Source organism: Taudactylus pleione, unplaced genomic scaffold, assembly GCF_031769625.1.
Source record: "Taudactylus pleione unplaced genomic scaffold, aTauple2 ptg000184l, whole genome shotgun sequence".
NCBI classification, from domain to species: Eukaryota; Metazoa; Chordata; class Amphibia; order Anura; family Myobatrachidae; genus Taudactylus; species Taudactylus pleione.
The window spans coordinates 2976116-2995402 of NW_028284586.1; the positions used below are offsets into that span (position 1 = coordinate 2976116).

The following is a 19287-nucleotide window of genomic DNA, read 5'->3' on the forward strand; positions in this document are numbered from 1 at the left end:
AGAAGACACATTATTTCCAGGAGACTGCGGTTGTTGGAGCACTCATACTTGTTTGTGTTATTGGAGGGGTGGTGCTCCTGAGTGTGGACTAAGCAGCAGTCCCAGGGCGCAGGTTGAAATATCTTTCCTGTCTATTGTAGTTAATAAAAAAAAGACATGTAACCTTTATATAGCTTAGATACCATGTGCAGATCGGCGGTCCCATCCTGGCTTCCGGGCGTGTGCATGGTGACGCACATCGGACGTCAGCTGGTGAAGGTTGTTACTAAGACTCCCAGTATAGTTGCAAGCCAGACAATAAAGAAATAATCAAGTATATAAATATTTACAGAAGAATTGATAGATAAATAATCTTGTTGAAGACTATACATATATACATTTGTACAACATACTATTATCAGGGCCGAAACTAGGATTTTTGTCACCAGGGGCAAGACAGTAATTTGGCGCCCCCCATGTTATTCCCCCTGCAGTAGTGCCCATATTGTAATGCCCCCATAGTAATGCCCATATGTTAATACCCCCATAGTAATGTAGTAATGCCCCTGCAGTGCCCACCATACAGTAATGCCCCTGTAGTGCCCATGCTCCCATATTAATGCCCCTGTAGTGCCCATGCTTTCATAGTAATGCCCCTGTAGTGCCCATGCTCTCATAGTAATGCCCCTGTATTGCCCATGCCCCCATAGTAATATCCCTGTAGTGCCCTTACAGTAATGCCCCTGTAGTGCTCATGCCCCCACAGTAATGCCCCTGTGGTAATGCCCCTGTAGTGCCCATGCCCCAATAGTAATGCCCCTGTAGTGCTCATGCCCCATTATTAATGCCCCTTATTGCCTATGCCCCCATAGTAATGCCCCTGTGGTAATGCCCCTGCCCCCATAATAATGCCCCTGTAGTGCAGCTTATTAAAAAAAAAAATACTTACCTTGAACCCCGCTCCTGCATCCAGCGTCGCGTCCGGTCCGCCGGCTGCTCCTTGGAACTATGGGGGAGATGTCATGACGTCTCCCCCATAGTGCCCGTGGGGAGAGCCGGAAGCTGGAGTTCGGGAGAGAACTCCAGCCTCCGGCTCCGGCTACACCGCGTCGCTGCAGAGAAGGAGCCGGGCGCCCGCTGGTAATAAATATTACCAGCGGACGTCCGGCTTGGAGCCTCTCTGCAGCGCCGGGCTGGAGGTCACTGGCACCAGGTACAGCGGCTCACCCGGTGCACGTGCACCTCCAGCCCCCCCCTAGTTGCGGCCCTGCTATTATGTATAACATGATTGTCCAAGATTTTCATTTAGCCGTATTGGAGCCACAGTGTCAGATTAAAGATTCGATGTATTTCCAGCTGAATTCGTTTTTTGTCTCTGTCCCCTCCTCTGGCCAGAGGGGGTCATAGTTAGTTAGTTTATATCTCAGAGACAGCTAATGAATGTCTAGGAGCTATAAAGTGGCAGGTCACAGGCTGATCCACTAATCTCTGCCCTTCAACACCAGTCATATTCAGATCTGTGTTGAGCAGCTCTTTCTTTTAAAATGACATGTAATTTCTGGCTGTAGGGTCCCAATCACCACGAGGGGAAACCAGAGAGGACCTGGGAGATCCCAGCCAGGGTTGTACCAGGGTGAAGTTCCTCCGCTGAGTGCAGGACACCTGGAGCCATGGATACAGAGAGTGCAGGCCCCCTTAGGGCTATTTCACACATGCTGGCTTCTGCCGGCCGGGCTTGTGCTGCTGCTGCTGCGCATGCCCAATAGGAAAAAAACCCCTCACATAAAAAGCGGATCAAAGCCGTTGCTTATGAAAGGCACTGAGTGCCTGAAAAAAGTCGGCCGGCTACCGCTCGGTTCTTGCCTGGCTGGCCAAAACCGTGCAACAGAAGGCAGTACAGCCGTACCGGGCTCCATGGTCATACCTCGCTGCAGCATTCCCCTGTGGCCGGCTCGTGTCAGCTTCACTGTAATGTTATACAGATGGGGAGTGGACCCCCCACACACACAAGGTACATGCCCACCCTCCTCCCAGAGACTCTGCAAACCTCCCCTCCCACACACACACATCCAGTAAACTCTCAAGCATCTCCTGCTCCCCCACATATTAAAACCCAGGAGTTGCCACCTGTCCCCCCACATCCAGAGACCATCTATTTCCCTGCACTCCAGGGACCCTGCACACACACCCTGTGTCCCCACATCAAAAGACCATCTCTGTGCCTGCAAACTCAGGGACCCTGCAGACACCCCCTCTCTGCCCCCCACATCCAGAGACCCTAAATGCACCACCTGTATGCCCACATCCATGGTCTCTGTCTCCGTATGCCCAGGTTACCTCCATACACTCTGTCCCCCCAAATCCAGTGACTGTTGCTGTCCCTATCCTGTGACCCCCACTGTCACTGCAAATCCAGAAACCTGTTTCTGGGGACCCCATCTGACTGACTTATTGTAAGTGGTGATGAAGAGCTGAGCGCTGGATCTGGCCTGATAGACTGCCTTCTGTGCTCCTTTGCTCACCTGCATATTTCTGTTCCATGACACAGGTATCTCACGGGACAACTGGCACAAGCACAGCAAGACAAGAAGCCCTATCACAGAAAGTATGAATTGGGCGTCCAGCTGCTAACACCAAGGTTGGAAACCTGTGTTTATGTTTACGTACACCGCATGGGTCGCAATCTGCTTAGCATATGGGTTTTTGTGATTGTTCCGCACTGTTGTGTGTATATTTGCCGGAAATTTGGGATTCTGTGTTAGTATCATTGGGGGAAGGTATTTGGAATGTGGAAGTTTGGGGTTTGTCACTGCAGCTTAAAGGTTGGTGAGTGTTGGGGCCACTACATTACCAAGCATATTGATACCAACCGCTTCACACAGGTGTAATGTTATTCTAATCCCCCCTACTTTGGTTTTGACCAGGTTAACCTATAACTATGCCCAGTCCAGATGTTAGTGTCGTCCCACCTACTAATGAATATGTTTGCATAGCTAGGTGTAATCCTGGTCCCCACCACTGCCCCTGTCTTTTATAAGTAGTGTTCTCCTTAAATCCAGAAAATGTTATATTTCAGAATGTATTCTTCCATGAAGTGTGAAGTGGTTCAGTTTAAGGTCTTACACAGGTGTAATGTTATTCTAATCTCACCTACTTTGTTTTTAGCTCCGCCTACACTTGATTTGGTGCCACCCACATGAGGCAGGTTGTAGAAATTTTTCCAGGTCACTTTTATGTTTCCAATCCACCCTTGGCTCCCTCGGGAAGAACCAGCATCTGCCGCGCGTGAGCTCACATAGTGCATACTCACTAGATGATTCGGATGATATATTGGCCCAATTCGCCATATCATCCAAAAAATCGTCCACTGTGTACCCAGCATAAGTCTAGGAAATTTATTGGGCTATTACTGCAGTGACCAGTGACTCCTGAATTTGAGGTTTTCTATTTGTGTACTGTATAGAATAAAATCGTTCAGTGATGGGTCTTTAGGTCATCTTCAATAGGACCAGGTTAACCTATAACTATGCCCAGTCCAGATGTTAGTGTCGTCCCACCTACTAATGAATATGTTTGCATAGCTAGGTGTAATCCTGATCCCCACCACTGCCCCTGTCTTTTTTAAGTAGTGTTCTCCTTAAAGCCAGAAAATCTTATAATTCAGAATGTACTCTTCCATGAATTGTGAAGTGGTTCAGCTTAAGGTCTATGGTGTTGTCTGAGGATAGAAAATTATTTTAAGTTTTATGGTCATGGTCAGTGATGGAAAATCATACATAAAAGCATCAGCACTCACTTTGGGAAAAAAACTTGGAACAATCTTTCAGAGATTCTTAATACCAGTATACTGTACATCCACAAAATGATTGTGTCCCAATAATTAGTTAATATTTCAGGGTTCCAGAAATTGATCATATCTCTTGTGTTACATCACTTCAACCTCTTTAGGAATCTTGCTTCATAGGAAATCACTAATGAAATTAGATCCTAATGGGGTCAGTGCATATCATAAATTAAGTCCTTTAAAGTTGTTAACCCGGAAATGTACAGACCTCCACTCTCAACACTCCCAGAATCCTTTAAGTGTGGTCACAGTATCCTCTACTTCCACCAACACATTTCACCTAAAAGTTCTTTTTCAATGTCATCTTCCTGACAGACCTCTGTATATCCAGGTAGGTTTCTTATATATTAAGGCCATTTTAGGAAGAAATCTGAGAGCCTTCAGTGAGTTGACCTGGTTCTGTGTACTAGAGTTGGTGCATATACTGTTTTTGGCCTCCCCTACATTCTTCTCTAATACTTTTAGTTATCATTTGTGAGTGTTTGGGGTTGTAGTTGTGTCCCTACTAGTTCTGAGCACAAATATAACAAATGGGTCTTCCATAATTACTTGGTCTGTGTTTGATATATATTTATGGTTGATGGTCTTGTTCACCAGTGTTTTTTTCGGGCTAGGCTTGTGTTGTCTGAGTGATTGTGTGCCTGTATCCCTCCCCTATTTGCTGTCCCTCTCAGTATTCATGGGTACTCCCTGATGATCTAGTGTGAGTAAAGTAAGGGGTTTGTTGGGTTTCCCACCGAGTGCTGGGTCTTTCTATTCTTGGCTGTATTCTTGATACTAAAATTATCTCTTGATAAATATGGATCTATTAATGTTTATGATATGTTCTCCTCTTGTTTATCTGTTTCTAGCTATTGTTTCAAGATTGGTATTGTTTCCTTTCTGTAATTCTGTAACTACACACCTAGATTGTGTATGGTCTTGTCTAGGGGGTTCATTCTTTGTTGTGTGTTGATATTAGTCGAATGAGTCAAGTGGAGCATTCAATACAGTTAGGGCCATATGAATTTGCACAATGACACAATTTACATAATTTTAGCTCTGTACGCCACCACAATGGATTTGAAATAAAACAATGGAGATGCAATTGAAGTGCAGACTTTCAGATTTAATATAAGGAGTTGAACTAAAATATTGTATGAAATGTTTAGGAATTGCAACCATTTTTATACACAGTGCTTTATTTTCAGGGGCTCAAAACTATTCTAAATAAAATGTTCATTTTTAATACTTTGTTGAGAAACCTTTGCAGGCAATGACAGCCTGAAGTCTGGAACCCACGGACAGCAGCACGTGCTGGGTTTCCCCCTTTGTTATGCTTTGCCAGGCCTTTACTGCAGCTGTCTTCAGTTATTGTTTGTTGTGTGTCTTTCTGCCTATAGTTTTGACTCCAGCAAGTGAAATGAGATCAGGTAATTAACTCGTTTATTGCAGAATATTCCACTTCTTCGCCTCAAAAAACAAATGGGTTGTGTTTGCAGCATGTTTGGGTCATTGTCCATCTGTACTGTGTGAAGCACCATCCAATCAATATTGCTGAATTTGTCTGACTCTGAGCAGAGAGCGTATCTCTTATACACTTCACAACTCATCTGGCTGCTTCTGTCTTCTACCCATTTTCCAACACTTTTTAATTTTCACCCCAATAATGGAAATTAACCACTTAACTAAAAAAATTTCCCAGAAAACCACTCAGAAATGGTCCGGTTTCTTTTATTATTTAATAAAGTTTAAAAATGATTTTTAACAATATATTTAAATAAAAGTCTATCTATCTATCTATCTATCTATCTATCTATCTATCTATCTATCTATCTATATATCTATCGGGTGTATTGCAACCCCCCATCCCTTTGTGTCCATAGGCCTTCACTATACAATAACTGCCCACCCCCTATAGATAATAGACCCCCAGGTGTCATAAATCCTAATAATAATACCTCCACACCCCCATTAGTAGTAATAAATATCCCTATTTTTTAAACCACACCCACCCTATAAAAAGACAATTTTTCTATTCCCACCTCCTCCTCCTACCCTCTGACCAGTATTTATTTTTTATTTAAGCCCCACTCCCCCCTCCAGAGTCAAATTCTCTTTATTAGCCTCCCACCCCCACTGATGCTAGATCCCCCTCCCCCCAGTTAGCCCCATCCCCCAGAGGCATATACACCCCACCCACATATGCAAAGTGAAGCGGAGCGTATGTCAGGGGGAACCGATCATAAGTCCCCCCTGCTGAAGCTGCTCTCTGTACTTACAGAGATCATCTAAATAGTGCTTGGAGGGGATCGAAGTTCCCCTCCTCGCAGTGCGATCCCCGGAACATACGCCCCAGAGCTCTGTTCGCACGGCATTCTGGGGCACGATTCCGGAAGTGATGTCAGTGGTCATAGACAGCCGCGTCATTTCTGGGGTGTCAGAGGAGATCCGTTATGCACATGTGCGGAAAAGGGTCTTCTGCAAAAGCCGGGGGAAGCAGCGGGGCGGAGTGGTTGCATGTTTTTTTTCTAATTAGTCATTTAGGAGGGTGTCCCAGTTATTCTGAATTAAGTCCCTACATTTTTAGCCAAAAATAGGGGTTTTGTACAACTTATCCCCTACTCAGAAGGTGGTGATAACATTTTGCATCATAACGCTATGGAGAATTCACTCCCCAAGTGCATATCTATAATGGGTGCAAGGTATGCAGTGCACACGAGCCCTTGGGACCAGGGGGCCCACACACCGCAGACCCTGCACCCAATGAAACCCAATTTAAAATACTTACATCTCCATATATTTACCTCTCCACGACGCGGGTGCCATGTTCCCGGAGACCTGCACATGCACAATGCCAGAGTCTACTGCACTGCCGGAGATGAGGGAGCCCGATTGGATCCTGCACACAGGCCCCTCCTCTCTTAAAGCGACTCTGTCGCACCCCCTTGACACCGCGGCTAATTGGGTTGCACGATAATCATTAGTTACAAAAAGTTCTCACATATAAAATGGGGGAAAAACGGGTTATTGCGGCTAATAGGATATGGCCCTAAATCTTTAATATCTAACCAAATGTTTACATTTATCATTATAATGTTCCTAATCTCATTGCTCCTCTCTTCAGCATCACCCTGTACTTTCTAGTGAAGACAATGCAAGAAAACTGTTACTTGTAAATATATATAGTCTTATTACATAGTGATGTATCAAATACTGCAGATAAAAATAGTTACAGTATAATAGCAGTAGCTTTACCTATTAAGGTATTATATGTAGCGCAATTGGTTACACTTTGAGGTGGGTTATTGGAAGGAAATGAGGGAGTCTGTGTTACCATACTGACAAATCTGTGTTCTCCAAACACTTTAATAGTCAACTTGTTTCTACTGTCCAGATGTTACTTTTATGTGGACACTGGGGGGGCTATTTATGTAATGTCAGGCTACTGGTGGTATCAAAGTTTTTTTGTAAAAAATGTAATTATTAATGTAATGGGTTGGTGGTACCATGAACATATTGTAGACACTATTGATGCAATATGGGATCACTATTACATGCTGGGTTATACAGTTTTGTTGGTGCATTTTAGGAAAATAAGATTTTTTTATTTGTTATTAATTTGATATTGGGGCTGGTTGGAGGGAAATAAGTGTGTTTATAAAATGTGAAAGCTATGAATTTAATATTAAACATTACTTGTGGGGAAGGAAGTATATATATATTCAACATGGTTGCCTTTGATTTAATGTCTGAGCTAGTTGGTGGAGGGAGATCTTGGGGCAGATTCACTAAACTCACTAACATGTATTTTTCGTGTAACCTTATAATTCCTTATAAATAATGCAACTTCTGAGGATACCGGGTGTATGCGTGCATTATTTTCACCTAATCGCCCTTCACCACCTTGTACAGTACCCCGGTTCCTTTAAAGAGTCCCTTTAGATCGCACAGGAAATGAGGCAATAGCAAAGGTACGTTACCTTTATTTACATACACACTAATTCTACATGTAAAACAGCAACTACAAACTATTATACAATATATACAGAAATGCCAGTAGTATTAGCTACACTTTGGGGACCCCACACATATGTACCTACAGCAGAGGCCCCTGTTAGTGTAGAAATGTGTACAGTTACTGTGTCCTGCATAACCGCCTTGGCTGGGGAAAACTATGCTCGAGAGAGGCTGCTGTGTGACTCCACACTTCTCAGGGAAATGGCTTTTCCGTCCTTGACTTACTGTTCCCGGCCTGATTGTCCTCTGCTCACCAAGAGCAGGGCGTGCTGGCCAGTCACCTAGCTCCAGCTAGCACACCAGCCGCACACCTCGGGACCGCTCCGGTGGTAGCATACGCGTTGGCTGCATATCTTTTGCCAGACCTCCTCCTTATAGCCAGGTCTGTGGATGGCAGGATCTCCCGACTCCTGTGCCCAGCCCTGCCTGTATCCTGCCCCTCCGGCTAGGAACTCCACTCAGATCTCAGATCAGAACTCCCTGCAAAACCCTCAGTTTGCCATTTCCCACCATGAGGTGTCACCCCTGAGCCCTATTGGGTGAAGTTAGTGGTCATGTCTTACCTCACTCCAGAGGTGAGGATTCCGGTGCCCATGTGTCTGGCATAGACCCCTTAGGACAAAGGCTACTCCATCACATTGACAAGGGGATTTAGCATATCGGGGCAATAAAACCAGACACTGTTAACCCCTCATAGTCATTTGTGGTGTCACAAGCCATTCAGCTGGCTATGATTTCCTTTGGGGGATTTCAGCAGGCATACAGAGATACCTGGCTGCCTGTAAATACCAGTGGGAGGGGGGATGTCTCCCCCTGCATTTTTGACTATAAGCTAAACTAATATTAGTGACTGCACAAAAAGAACGCACATGACAATAACCACAAACAGATCAGACAAACACACACACACACACACACACACACACACACACAAGCCAAGCATTGGTGATCAACTCTCCTTTCTGCTCAGCACCCTTCAGGGTGGTATAGCCATTTCCCATCCAGGACAATTGGCTGGCACCTTACGCTTTCTTTCTTTTATTTTTTTTTTTATTTTATTTATTTTTATTTTTATTTATTTTTATTTCAGAAAGGAACATTGGAAAATGACACAAAAATGTTTTCTTCAACAGTGTCACAATTAACATTATATAATTGAGAAATAAAGTAGATAATGTATATAATCAAGAACAAAAGTACTTCTCAATACAGAAAAGGAGTGAGAGAGACGTAATAAAATCAGAGATCGAAATCAAAGCCAATAGGCGTGGCCGGCACATCAACCAAATAAAATCTAAAGTACCGTTGTTTGCATAGTTTTTGGTGCATCTCCCAATAACAATCTGGTTTCGTACCAACTTGTGGAGTGAAAACATTTATGTAATTGATTTTTTAGGTCCCCTGATAGAGAATCAATAAACCTGCCTTTGCTTTTGTGAGATCCAGAGGGTCATGTTATATTTGGTAGTATGTAGATATGGCCTTTCCATCAGACGATGGTCTAGTTAGTGTGACGTTGAGAGGGTTGTACCAATCATTTGCAGAGAGATGTCTCACAATCGAGCTAGCATAATGCTGAGCTGATATATAGCTAGAGCGTGTGATTTGGGCTAGGTATATTTTTCTGCCATTACTTATATGCAGAGTTAAATGAGATGTGTGATCTACTAATGCTGTAACCTGAGATATACCTTTAGAACACCAGGAAAGGAAAGGTTGCGCTGCTTGGCCATTTGGGAATTTGGGGTTGGCTATCAATGGAAGAAATAGCGAGTGATGGCTATTAAGACCCATTGTGTGTCTGGTGGTGTGCCAAACCATCCAAGAAGACATCAGGAGAGGATTTTGCATATACTATGGGAGTTATTTCCTGTTGATGATTGTGTAAGAACAATAAGAGGTGCTGCTGTGGTAAGAAGGATTGATCAATATCCGAAATTGTGCAATGATCCGTACCGTGAATCCAGTCTCGGATATATCGGGGACACCTGCCTGGTTATACTGTATAGTTTTATATCTGGAAGATTTATCCCCCCACATTGTCTATAGGCTGTTGTAGTTTGATTTAACTTATGTGTGGTCTCCTATTCTGCCAGATACATTTTCTAAATGTGAAGTTTATTCATTTTGTATCCGCTACAGACAGCAGAATCGGAAGTATCTGAAAAGGGTAAAGGTTTTTTGGGAATGTATTCATTTATAATATATGTACCCGTCCCAGGTAGGATAACATTAAATGTTGCCTTTTCTCCAATTCCCCTAGTGCTTCTTTAATTATCTTTTGTATGTTCAAACTATATAAATTATGTATATTTTTGGGAAGGAAAATTCCAAGATATTTAATAGAATTGGAAGTCCATTTAATCCTATCATCTGCACACCAAGGGGGGGGGGGGGGGTGGTTGGGGGTGTGTGATCCTGGGAGCCTAGTAACTTACCCTGTGATTTATCATGATTAATGGTAAAACCAGAAATCTTTCCATAATCTCTCAAAATATGTAATACAGATGGTAAAGTGGTTTCCGGATGTGGCACCTTACTCTTTCAAGGAGAGCGCACCCACTAAGCATAATTACTCACATAACTTACCAAGTGCTGTTCTTTTCTGGCAACATACAACAAACCTTAAACATACAATCAAACAACAAAGAGGGAGCGAGGGTGGGAAAACCTGGAACAAACAGACAGATTTACATGAAGCTCTCCCTTAAATACCCCTAGGCTATCCCCCCATGAGTATTCATTGGCTGCCTAAGACCATCTTGACTTAAAAGGGCACTAACCAACACCTTATTGTGGCAACACTCAAAACACTCGTGGTTTAATGTCCCTCATGCCTAATTGTCAGCCTTCGGGAATACTAAACTCACTAACATGTTGTTTTCGTGTACCCTTATAATACCTTATAAATAATGCAACTTAACTGCTAAAAATAAATACACAGACAACAGTGTTGGCGTTTTAAAATCTGTCAATTTTATTTTTGACAAACACTAAAAATTTTGATTATAAGTTAATATTGGTGACGGCACAAAAAGAACGCACAAGACAATAACCACAAACAGATCAAACAAACAAACACACACACAAAAGCCAAGCATTGGTGGTCAACTCGCCTTTCTTCTTAGCACCCTTCCGGGTGGTATAGCCATTTCCCATAGAGGACAATTGGCTGGCACCTTACTCCACTTTTAAGGAGAGCGCACCCACTAAGCATAACTACTAACATAACTAACCAAGTGCAGTTCTTTTCTGCCAAGCGAGGCCTAAACTGATGCGCCACCATCATACCTCAAACCTACACACAGAAACACCGTATCCAGCAGAAAATACCTTCCAGAAAAATAGCCACACCTGCAGAACTAAGGTGCACACCATCACCCCGATACAAGTGAATATCGTGAAATTGTATTAATACATGCTCTACCACACCACCACCAGTCTCTAGCATGTACCTACCCACTGCAGTATTGATTTTCTCTCTAGCCACATCAAGTCACGCAGCAGACTCAGCATTCCTCCACACACGCCTAGGGACAATGAAGGACCACACCGACTTACAGTAAGGCAAAGTTTCCGCAATCAAATGAAAGTCCCTGATGATAACAGAGCGCAAATCTAGAGCAGTTCGCTTACCTAAGTCATTCCCACCCAGATGCAACACTATCACCTTAGGCAACCCATAAGACCACACAGCAGACAAACCTACATAAAAGAGAGTCCCAGCACATCCCCTGAAAACCTAACCACCTAATTAAATGCAGCTGAGAGAAACTGCTAGTATCATAAGCTAATGGGGATCGAGCAGCCCAGAATATATAGGAATGCCCTAACACCCAGATCGGCTTAACATAAAATCCACCTGAAAACATGTGAAAAAGAAAGGTAAACATGGAAAGAAAAAACATACAAAACAGGCAAAACACACACACACCATACCAACAAGACATGGAAGCATAACATAAAGAAGGGCAGGGGAAGGGGAACAACGTAGCCAACCTGGATGTACAATCACATCCGCAACAGTGAGTGGTGGGTCAGCCCTCTTAGAAGGGGCAACTAATTCACAGACCCGAAACGCTCCGTAAAAAGCCATGGCAAAACTCAACTGAAATAACAGGCATTCGACCTGTGAAAAACAAACTGCAAGGACCGCAGCCAACAAGCGATGCAACAGGGAAATGTCAATGGAATGCCTGGAGTCGACTGCTGTAGGGGTCGACCTGGACCAACCCCTCAAAGCCAACGAGACAAAGAAGGACCTTGAGGGATCGGGCATGTTATATAACCCAGAAATAAACGACACGCCTGCATTATACTCTACATCACAGCAAGCGCCCTTGTGAGTACAGATCACAAATAAAAGCCAGCATGACTTGCTGCAAGCTCTTACCTGCCTGGGCCACCGACACATGGAAACGCTCCCATTCCAGCCAACCCACCTGATAACAGCGCAAAGTCCTGGGGGCAATGGCCCTTAAAGCTAGTTCCTCCATGCCAGCCTGACGATCTGCCAAACATAGTGAGGACACAGGTCACCAGACAACTCAGCCTGGGGAGCTTACTCCCTAAACCGGTGCCAGTTGAATTGTGATAAAGCATCCGCCATCGCATTTTGTACACCTGGCACATGACGGGCAACAAAATGGACATTCAGCAGCATGGCAACGCAGCACCAGTCTCGCTAGCAGACGAACAACCGGAAGAGATTATGAACTCTGACGATTGATCGCATGCACTACATCCTGGTTGTCACACCAAAATGTGATGCTAGCGTTCCTCAAGCGGTCCCCCCAGAGTTCTAGAGCAACTACAATGGGGAACAGCTCAAGCAACAGCATATTGTTAGTGAACCCTTCCGCAGCCCACGTCAACAGCCAAGGTGCAGCACACCACAGACCGTTGAGGTAAGCTCCAAAGCCAGTCGCGCCAGCCGCGCCTGTAAATAGTTGCAGCTAAGTGTTACTGCGCGGTGGGACAGGCCATATACTTACACCATTGAACTGGGCAAGGAACACATTCCAAACAAGCAAATCGCGCTTGATCTCAGCTGATAAACGGACAAAATAATGAGGGCGAAGGATGCTAGCAATAGACCTTTCCAATTTCCGGCAAAAGATCCTCCCCATAGGAATGACCCTGCAGGCAAAGTGGAAAAGTCCAAGCATGGACTGCATCTGATGCAGGGTGAGTATACCCACGGTTAATGCAAACACAATAGACCCTCGCAACATATCCAATATGAGTCGGCAGCAACCAGCCAAGGTATCGATCTCAATACCCAGGAAGGAGAGCTGCATCACTGGACCCTCCATTTTTTCGCTCGTGACTGGGACCCTGAAAACACAAACAATGACTGCATTGAAAAAAGTAGCTTACTGCAGCGAGGGGAATCAGCTGGACCGATACACAGGAAATCATTGACGTAGTGGGCCACCCTGACCTCTCCTGTGCCAGCAATAACACACCAATGGAGGAATGTGTTGAAACACTCAAAAAAGGCGCATGATATGGAACAGCCCATAGGCAAGCATTTGTCTATGTAGAAACCATTCTGCAGGCGAAAACCCATGAATCTAAAGGTATCCGGGTGTAGTGGCAACAGGCAGAATGTCAATTCAACATCAATCTTAGCCAACAAGGACCCAGGGCCAGATGCCTGATCCAGCTCCAAAGCCTGGTTGAAGGACTTTAACTGCACGTGACACAATTCCAAAGGAATAGCGTCATTAACCGAGGATCCATGCAGGTAAGACAGGTGCTGAATGAGCCTAAATTTACTCTACTCCTTCTTATGGATGATGCCCACAGGTGAGAGAACCAGGCCCGACAAAGGGGGGGGTCAGGAAAAGACCAGCCATCAGTCCCAGTTCTACCTCCTTCATGACTTTCGCGAGCACAACTTGTGGTAACTCCGACGCAGACTTCAAATTCTTGGGATAACCAAGAGACACAGGGCCAGAAAGAAGTAAACGAAAACCGTTGTGAAAAACCCCAAAACTAAAACTCAGCCACCTCCCTATGGGGATAAAGCCACAGCCAGCACAGCATGCGACTCAGGCATATAGGGGATGTCGCCTTATTTAGATCCGGCACTGGCAGCTGGATGGCCGTGGGCGGTACCAGACTTGGCACGGAAGCAATCCTTTGCAGGGTAAGGCACCCCACATCGAAGGCAAGCATGCCGGAACCTGCAACGGGCTCCTGCAGTGCAGCTGGAACCATTGAAGGCATAGCACCGTCCAGTAGTAAGCGATGGGGGGGCCCTCGAAGGCAGCTTGTGGGCGCCTAGGGGGAGGCACCGAAGGGGCAGGGACCGGCTGAGTCACCTCCAGTCAGACCTCCACGTCCTTGCAACCAAAATCAGTGATCGAGGAACCCGACTGCTTACGTTGGAATTCCTAATCATATGTCCTCCAGGAGGAGTTACTTACAGAACGGAACATTGAATGCATCAAGTGAAGATACCTAATGGCATTAAAGTGTTCCTGTGGGCGGGATTCCAGATGCAGCAAATATAAAGAAACCCGCCTGCCAATTCAAGTACGAGCAATATGTCTCTTCCCCCATACCCCCGTGGCGTTTTACCGCCCTGAGTACCTTCCTAGCTTTTGCCGTAAGGGTAAAAACATTGACATATTTTCCCCTATTAATGTTGTCATGGATCCTCCGCCGCAGCCCTCTAAGCACAGCCGTATTGTCACAGTGCACCCCGCCACCCTTAGATGCCCCTGGAGAAACTGAAATATGCTCACTAGAGGAGTGTGACCTCTTAGACCTACGGAGGGAATGGCGACAGCATCTACTCGACCGCTTCCTACCCCTATCCCCCGAGCTAACAGTGTCTGAGCTGGATGGCGAGGACAAAGAATACGCTCGCTTACCACCCTTACGAGCAGGCGCAAACAACTCACTGGGAGGACCGGAACAGGCAACAGCAGCCAATCCAGTGTTTGCCGCAACAGGCACGTCTGTCATGGATGTGGAAGAGGTACCTGCAGGAACAACAGCAACACCAAAAGACACAGGTGCTGCAAGAGATATAACAGGTACAGGTGGAGCAGAAACCAGAGGAGGCGATAGAATGGGGGTCTGTATGCCAAAGCAGAAAGGAGTTGGGCAGCCAAAGGGGCCGGTTGTGCAGGCACTTGAGATGGCGGAGACGAGGACAGTGTTACACAAGCACAAGGAGAGAGCGACGTGGCTGACAACAAAGGAGTCAGCGCGCCCGCCAAAGATGACAACGTACGTAGCGCAGTCATGGCCTCGCTAGAGTCCAGGGAACAGGACAACAAGTCAGGTGCTACCGGAGGAGATGCAGGTGTCGCCGAGTCGTCCTGCATCTGCAGAGCTCCCATCCAGAAGGTATGTGGCCAGTGGGGCAGGGGGACCTGAAATGTGTCGGGGGCGAGGCATGGCAGACAGGAGAAATAGGAAGGATGAAGGAGAATAAAAGGGATATTAACAATGACAGGGAGAGTGAGGAGAGGAGGAGAATCAATATAGAGTAGAAGAAAGAATTGAATGAAAGAACTAAATATTATCAGTAGAATAAACTGTAAATGCACTTCTCTGTCCTGGAAAAAACTGGAAGAATTAGACAGATTTACATGAAGCTCTCCCTTAAATACCCCTGGACCACCCCCCTATGAGTATTCATTGGCTGCCTAAGACCACCTAATCTTAGAAGGGCGCTAACCAACACCGTATTACACTGGCAACACTAAAAACACTCATGGTTTAATGTGCCTCAAATAAAGTTTATTTTGTCTAAATATAGATATTATTTTAATAACAAATTGGCCTAAATGGAGTCCGGCCTCCACCTCCCCTGATTAGCCGGCCAGTCTCTCCTCAGATGTTATTCATTACATGTCTTACCATATTATGTTTTCATTATTAATTTTAATGTTAATATTTAATATAACGTGCATTAAATAAAATGTGCATGCTTAAAATATGTTTGCACAACATACTTAAATTATACTATTATTTGTATTTATTATTTTATTATTAAGTTTATTTTGTCCTAAATATTGGCCTAAATAAAATATTTTAGTTAATGGTCCGGCCTCCACCTCCCCTGTCTATCCAGCCAGTCTCACTCCTCCGATGTTTTTCATTATATAGCTTACTACATAATATTTTCATTATCAATTTTAATATTTAAAAGTATTTTAATATTTATTATTAAATATTAATTAAATAAAATATGCATGTCTAAAGATATTTTCAAAACATATAAAATTAAAATAATACTATTATTTATTTTTTTGTTATTAAGTCTATTTTCCCTAAATCTAGAAATTGTTTTATTTACAATATAGTATTCTGCTAGTGTATATTTATATAACATTAACAACAAATTGGTCTAGATTAAACATTTTAATTAAGGGTCCGGCCTCCACCTCCCCTAACTAGCCGGCCAATCTCACTCCACTGATGTTATTTAATACGTTTACTCTCCTCCAAAGTTTTTCATTATTTATCTTTCTACATAATATTTTCATTATTTTAATATTTAATCTATTTTAATATCTACTATAAAATCTTAATGAAATAAAATATGCATGTCTAAAAATATTTGCAAAACATGTACAATGAAAATAATTATATTTATTATTTTATTATTAAGTTTATTTTATCTAAATATAGAAATTGTTTTATTTACAATATAGTATTTTGCTATTGAATATTTATATAACATTAACAACAAATTGGTCCGATTAAACATTTTAATTAAGGGTCCGGCCTCCCCTGACTAGCCGGCCAATCTCACTCCTTTGATGTTATTTATTTAGTTTCTTTTGTCCAAATTTAGAATTTATTTTATTGTTTATTATTGCATATTTATATAATGAGACATATTAATGAAGGGTTAAGGGTCCGGCCTCCACCTCCCCTAACTAGCCGGCCAGTCTCACTCCTCTGATGTTATTCATTATATGTCTCACTATATAATATTTACATTATTAATTGAAATATTTAAACATTTAAATTGTAATATAACAAGTTATGCAACTAAGTTGATTAAAAATGCACATCTGAAAATATTAACCAAAAATTTAAATAAGACTTATTTTCTATTTTTATTATTTTACTATTTTTTTCTTAGTATATTATTTAGTATTTTTCTATTTGTATTAATATTTTGTCTAGGAAAAGAAGAGTTTTTACATTTGTTTATTAACTGACCTTACCTTAGTTAATTAGATGCTGTGAGTGCCTCAATCTCTGTCTCCAGTACTTTCAGAGCTTTGGAGAACATAAGTGTGTTAACTGATGATAGGCGATGTTTGCCACATTACATAACTCGGACTGACGGTGGGGCCGGATGTTCTTATCGGACTGATCTTGTATTGCAGCTTCTTATGAATGGAATGGATGTTAACTGATGATAGGCGATGTTTGCCACATTTCATAAGTCGGGCTGACGGTCGAGCTGGATGTTCTTAAGCGGGCTGATCTTGTATTGCAGCTTCTTATCAATGGAATGGAATGGAGGGCTGCCCACTCCTGTGTTTGATATTTATTCCTCCAGCATCTGGGGAGGTGGAGGTCCCTTCATTGGTGGCTGCAGGTAAAAGACAGACAAATTGCACAAAAAAGAAGTGAGGGAAATCTTCTGGACACATACGATAACTAAGGTCTATCTGTAACTAGTGCTGCATAAAAAGTCTAATTTCTTCAGGGTTCATAGGGCTCCACAGGGGGACACTGGGGTGTAGGTGGGACCAGGAGGACCATACACCAACAGCAAAGCTTTTTAATCCCAGGATGTTCCAGTCCTTCCCCACATAACCTGCCCACAGCCTGAGGGCACTTCAGTTTCGTTGATGTCCGGTAGGAGCTGGACCACCATTATAACAGAGGGCTGCATTAAGCAGCCCAAGCTTTAATTTTATGATTTCATTTTTTTTTTTTTTTTTTACCAAATGGGCGAGCAGCACCAGGCTTTCCTCCAGATGTCTGTGCTGGTGCCCTATCACCCCTCCACAGCGCCGTTACACCAAGCCTGTGCTAGGTACTCCCGGTGGGGCTCCAAGGGGGACTAGCCAGCAGGCTCCCTGAAACCCAGTCTGCAGCTGGGAATCCAGGGTAAAGGTAAGGCGGAACCCCGTTCGCAGGGACCCGTGTTTTAGTGCAGTCTTACCTCTGGTCTCAGGAGACAGACTGAAGGCGCTAATGTGCTCACCCACTACTCCACTAGACTACAGGGGCATAACTATACTGGCATAGAGGCATATTATAAAGCCCAAAGAACCCGGTGGTCAACTTCAGCCAGGGGATAAGGTGCTCTCCCTGCAGCCCCTCCCCAGCTCATGGCGCCATTCCACTGCCATCTTGGTGTTCCCTGAGCTGCTCCTCTCTCACCCTCCGCTCCCCTCAGACACGAGCGGTAGCCATTTTAGGCAAGCAGCTCTCCGGAAAACGCTGGGTCCAGTCTCCCTGTATACCTCTTCCATGGGCCAGCAACAGTGGTCTGTGTTGTTGATTTTAGTGCCCATTACAGACATGTAATGTTTTTTTCTGCATTTGTATATGACTTGTGCTAGCGCTAATCTTTATTTTCTATACTGTCAGTTTATACCTGTCCCTTTTTTCTCCTATACCCTAACATACTAAGGTATTGGTGGTTCATTGTACCTCACATCTGCTATATAAGTGTGATGACAATCACATACTATATAACACGGTTGCACACTACACTGTGCCATATATAGTGCGGTTGCACATATTACACATACAGCAAGGTGTTCATTGCACTGTATCATACTGTGTATTCTTGTGACTATGCCCGACAGTGGAAAGAATAACAAGTAGCCTGATGCCGCTCCTACTACTCTGATAGCTTGTAAGTCCTGCTCTGCGGGCTTAGCCACAGAGGACTTCATTCAGGATGGTCTGTGTATTAATTGTTACACAGACCCAGGTCCATGAGCCCCGGTGTCTCTCCAACTCACCCTGGGCTGCCTTTTCACAAATGCTGGCAAAACTTGTGGACCAAGTAGTAGTCCCCGTGATAGCTCCCCTTATGGAATGGCCACAGCAGGTACCCCTTGCAAATCCTTTGCCCCTCCCATGGATAGATGTACTGTCTACCTCAGTACAGAGTTTGGCTAATACCTCTATGGTTTTTCAGCAAATGCTGCAAAAAGATAAACCTTTACCTACTAAGCCTGCTAAACGTACTATGATATCTTCCCAATCCACACAGTTATCTGATTCCGAACATCATCTGGTGAGGCAGAAGATGCAGAACTCTCTCACTCTGTCTCCGTCTCAGGAGAAGAGGAGCCACCCTCTAATCTAAATATACCTGCTCTTGTGAGAACTGTTAAAACTGTTCTACAAATAGAAGATGATGAACTGCTCCTAAGAAAAAACATGCACTTTTTATGCGACAAAAGGTTGTTTTACCAGAGTTTCCTCATGCTGACCAGCTATCTGATCACATGAGTGAA

At 43.9% G+C, this 19287-nt stretch overlaps 1 protein-coding gene and 1 pseudogene across 1 annotated transcript in view; both read right to left on the minus strand.

Annotated features, from left to right (window-relative positions):
• Positions 1-11120: 11120 nt before the first annotated feature.
• LOC148519700 (uncharacterized) lies at positions 11121-14056 on the minus strand (annotated as a pseudogene).
• Positions 14057-17341: 3285 nt separating this feature from the next.
• Positions 17342-19287, minus strand: part of LOC148519701 (protein kinase C delta type-like) — a 43972-nt gene continuing 42026 nt past the window's right edge. Inside the window, exon 9 of the mRNA XM_088476195.1 lies at positions 17342-17396. Coding sequence (XP_088332321.1) covers positions 17352-17396 — 45 coding nt within the window. The 3' untranslated portion in view covers positions 17342-17351. The remainder of the gene's footprint in view (positions 17397-19287) is intronic.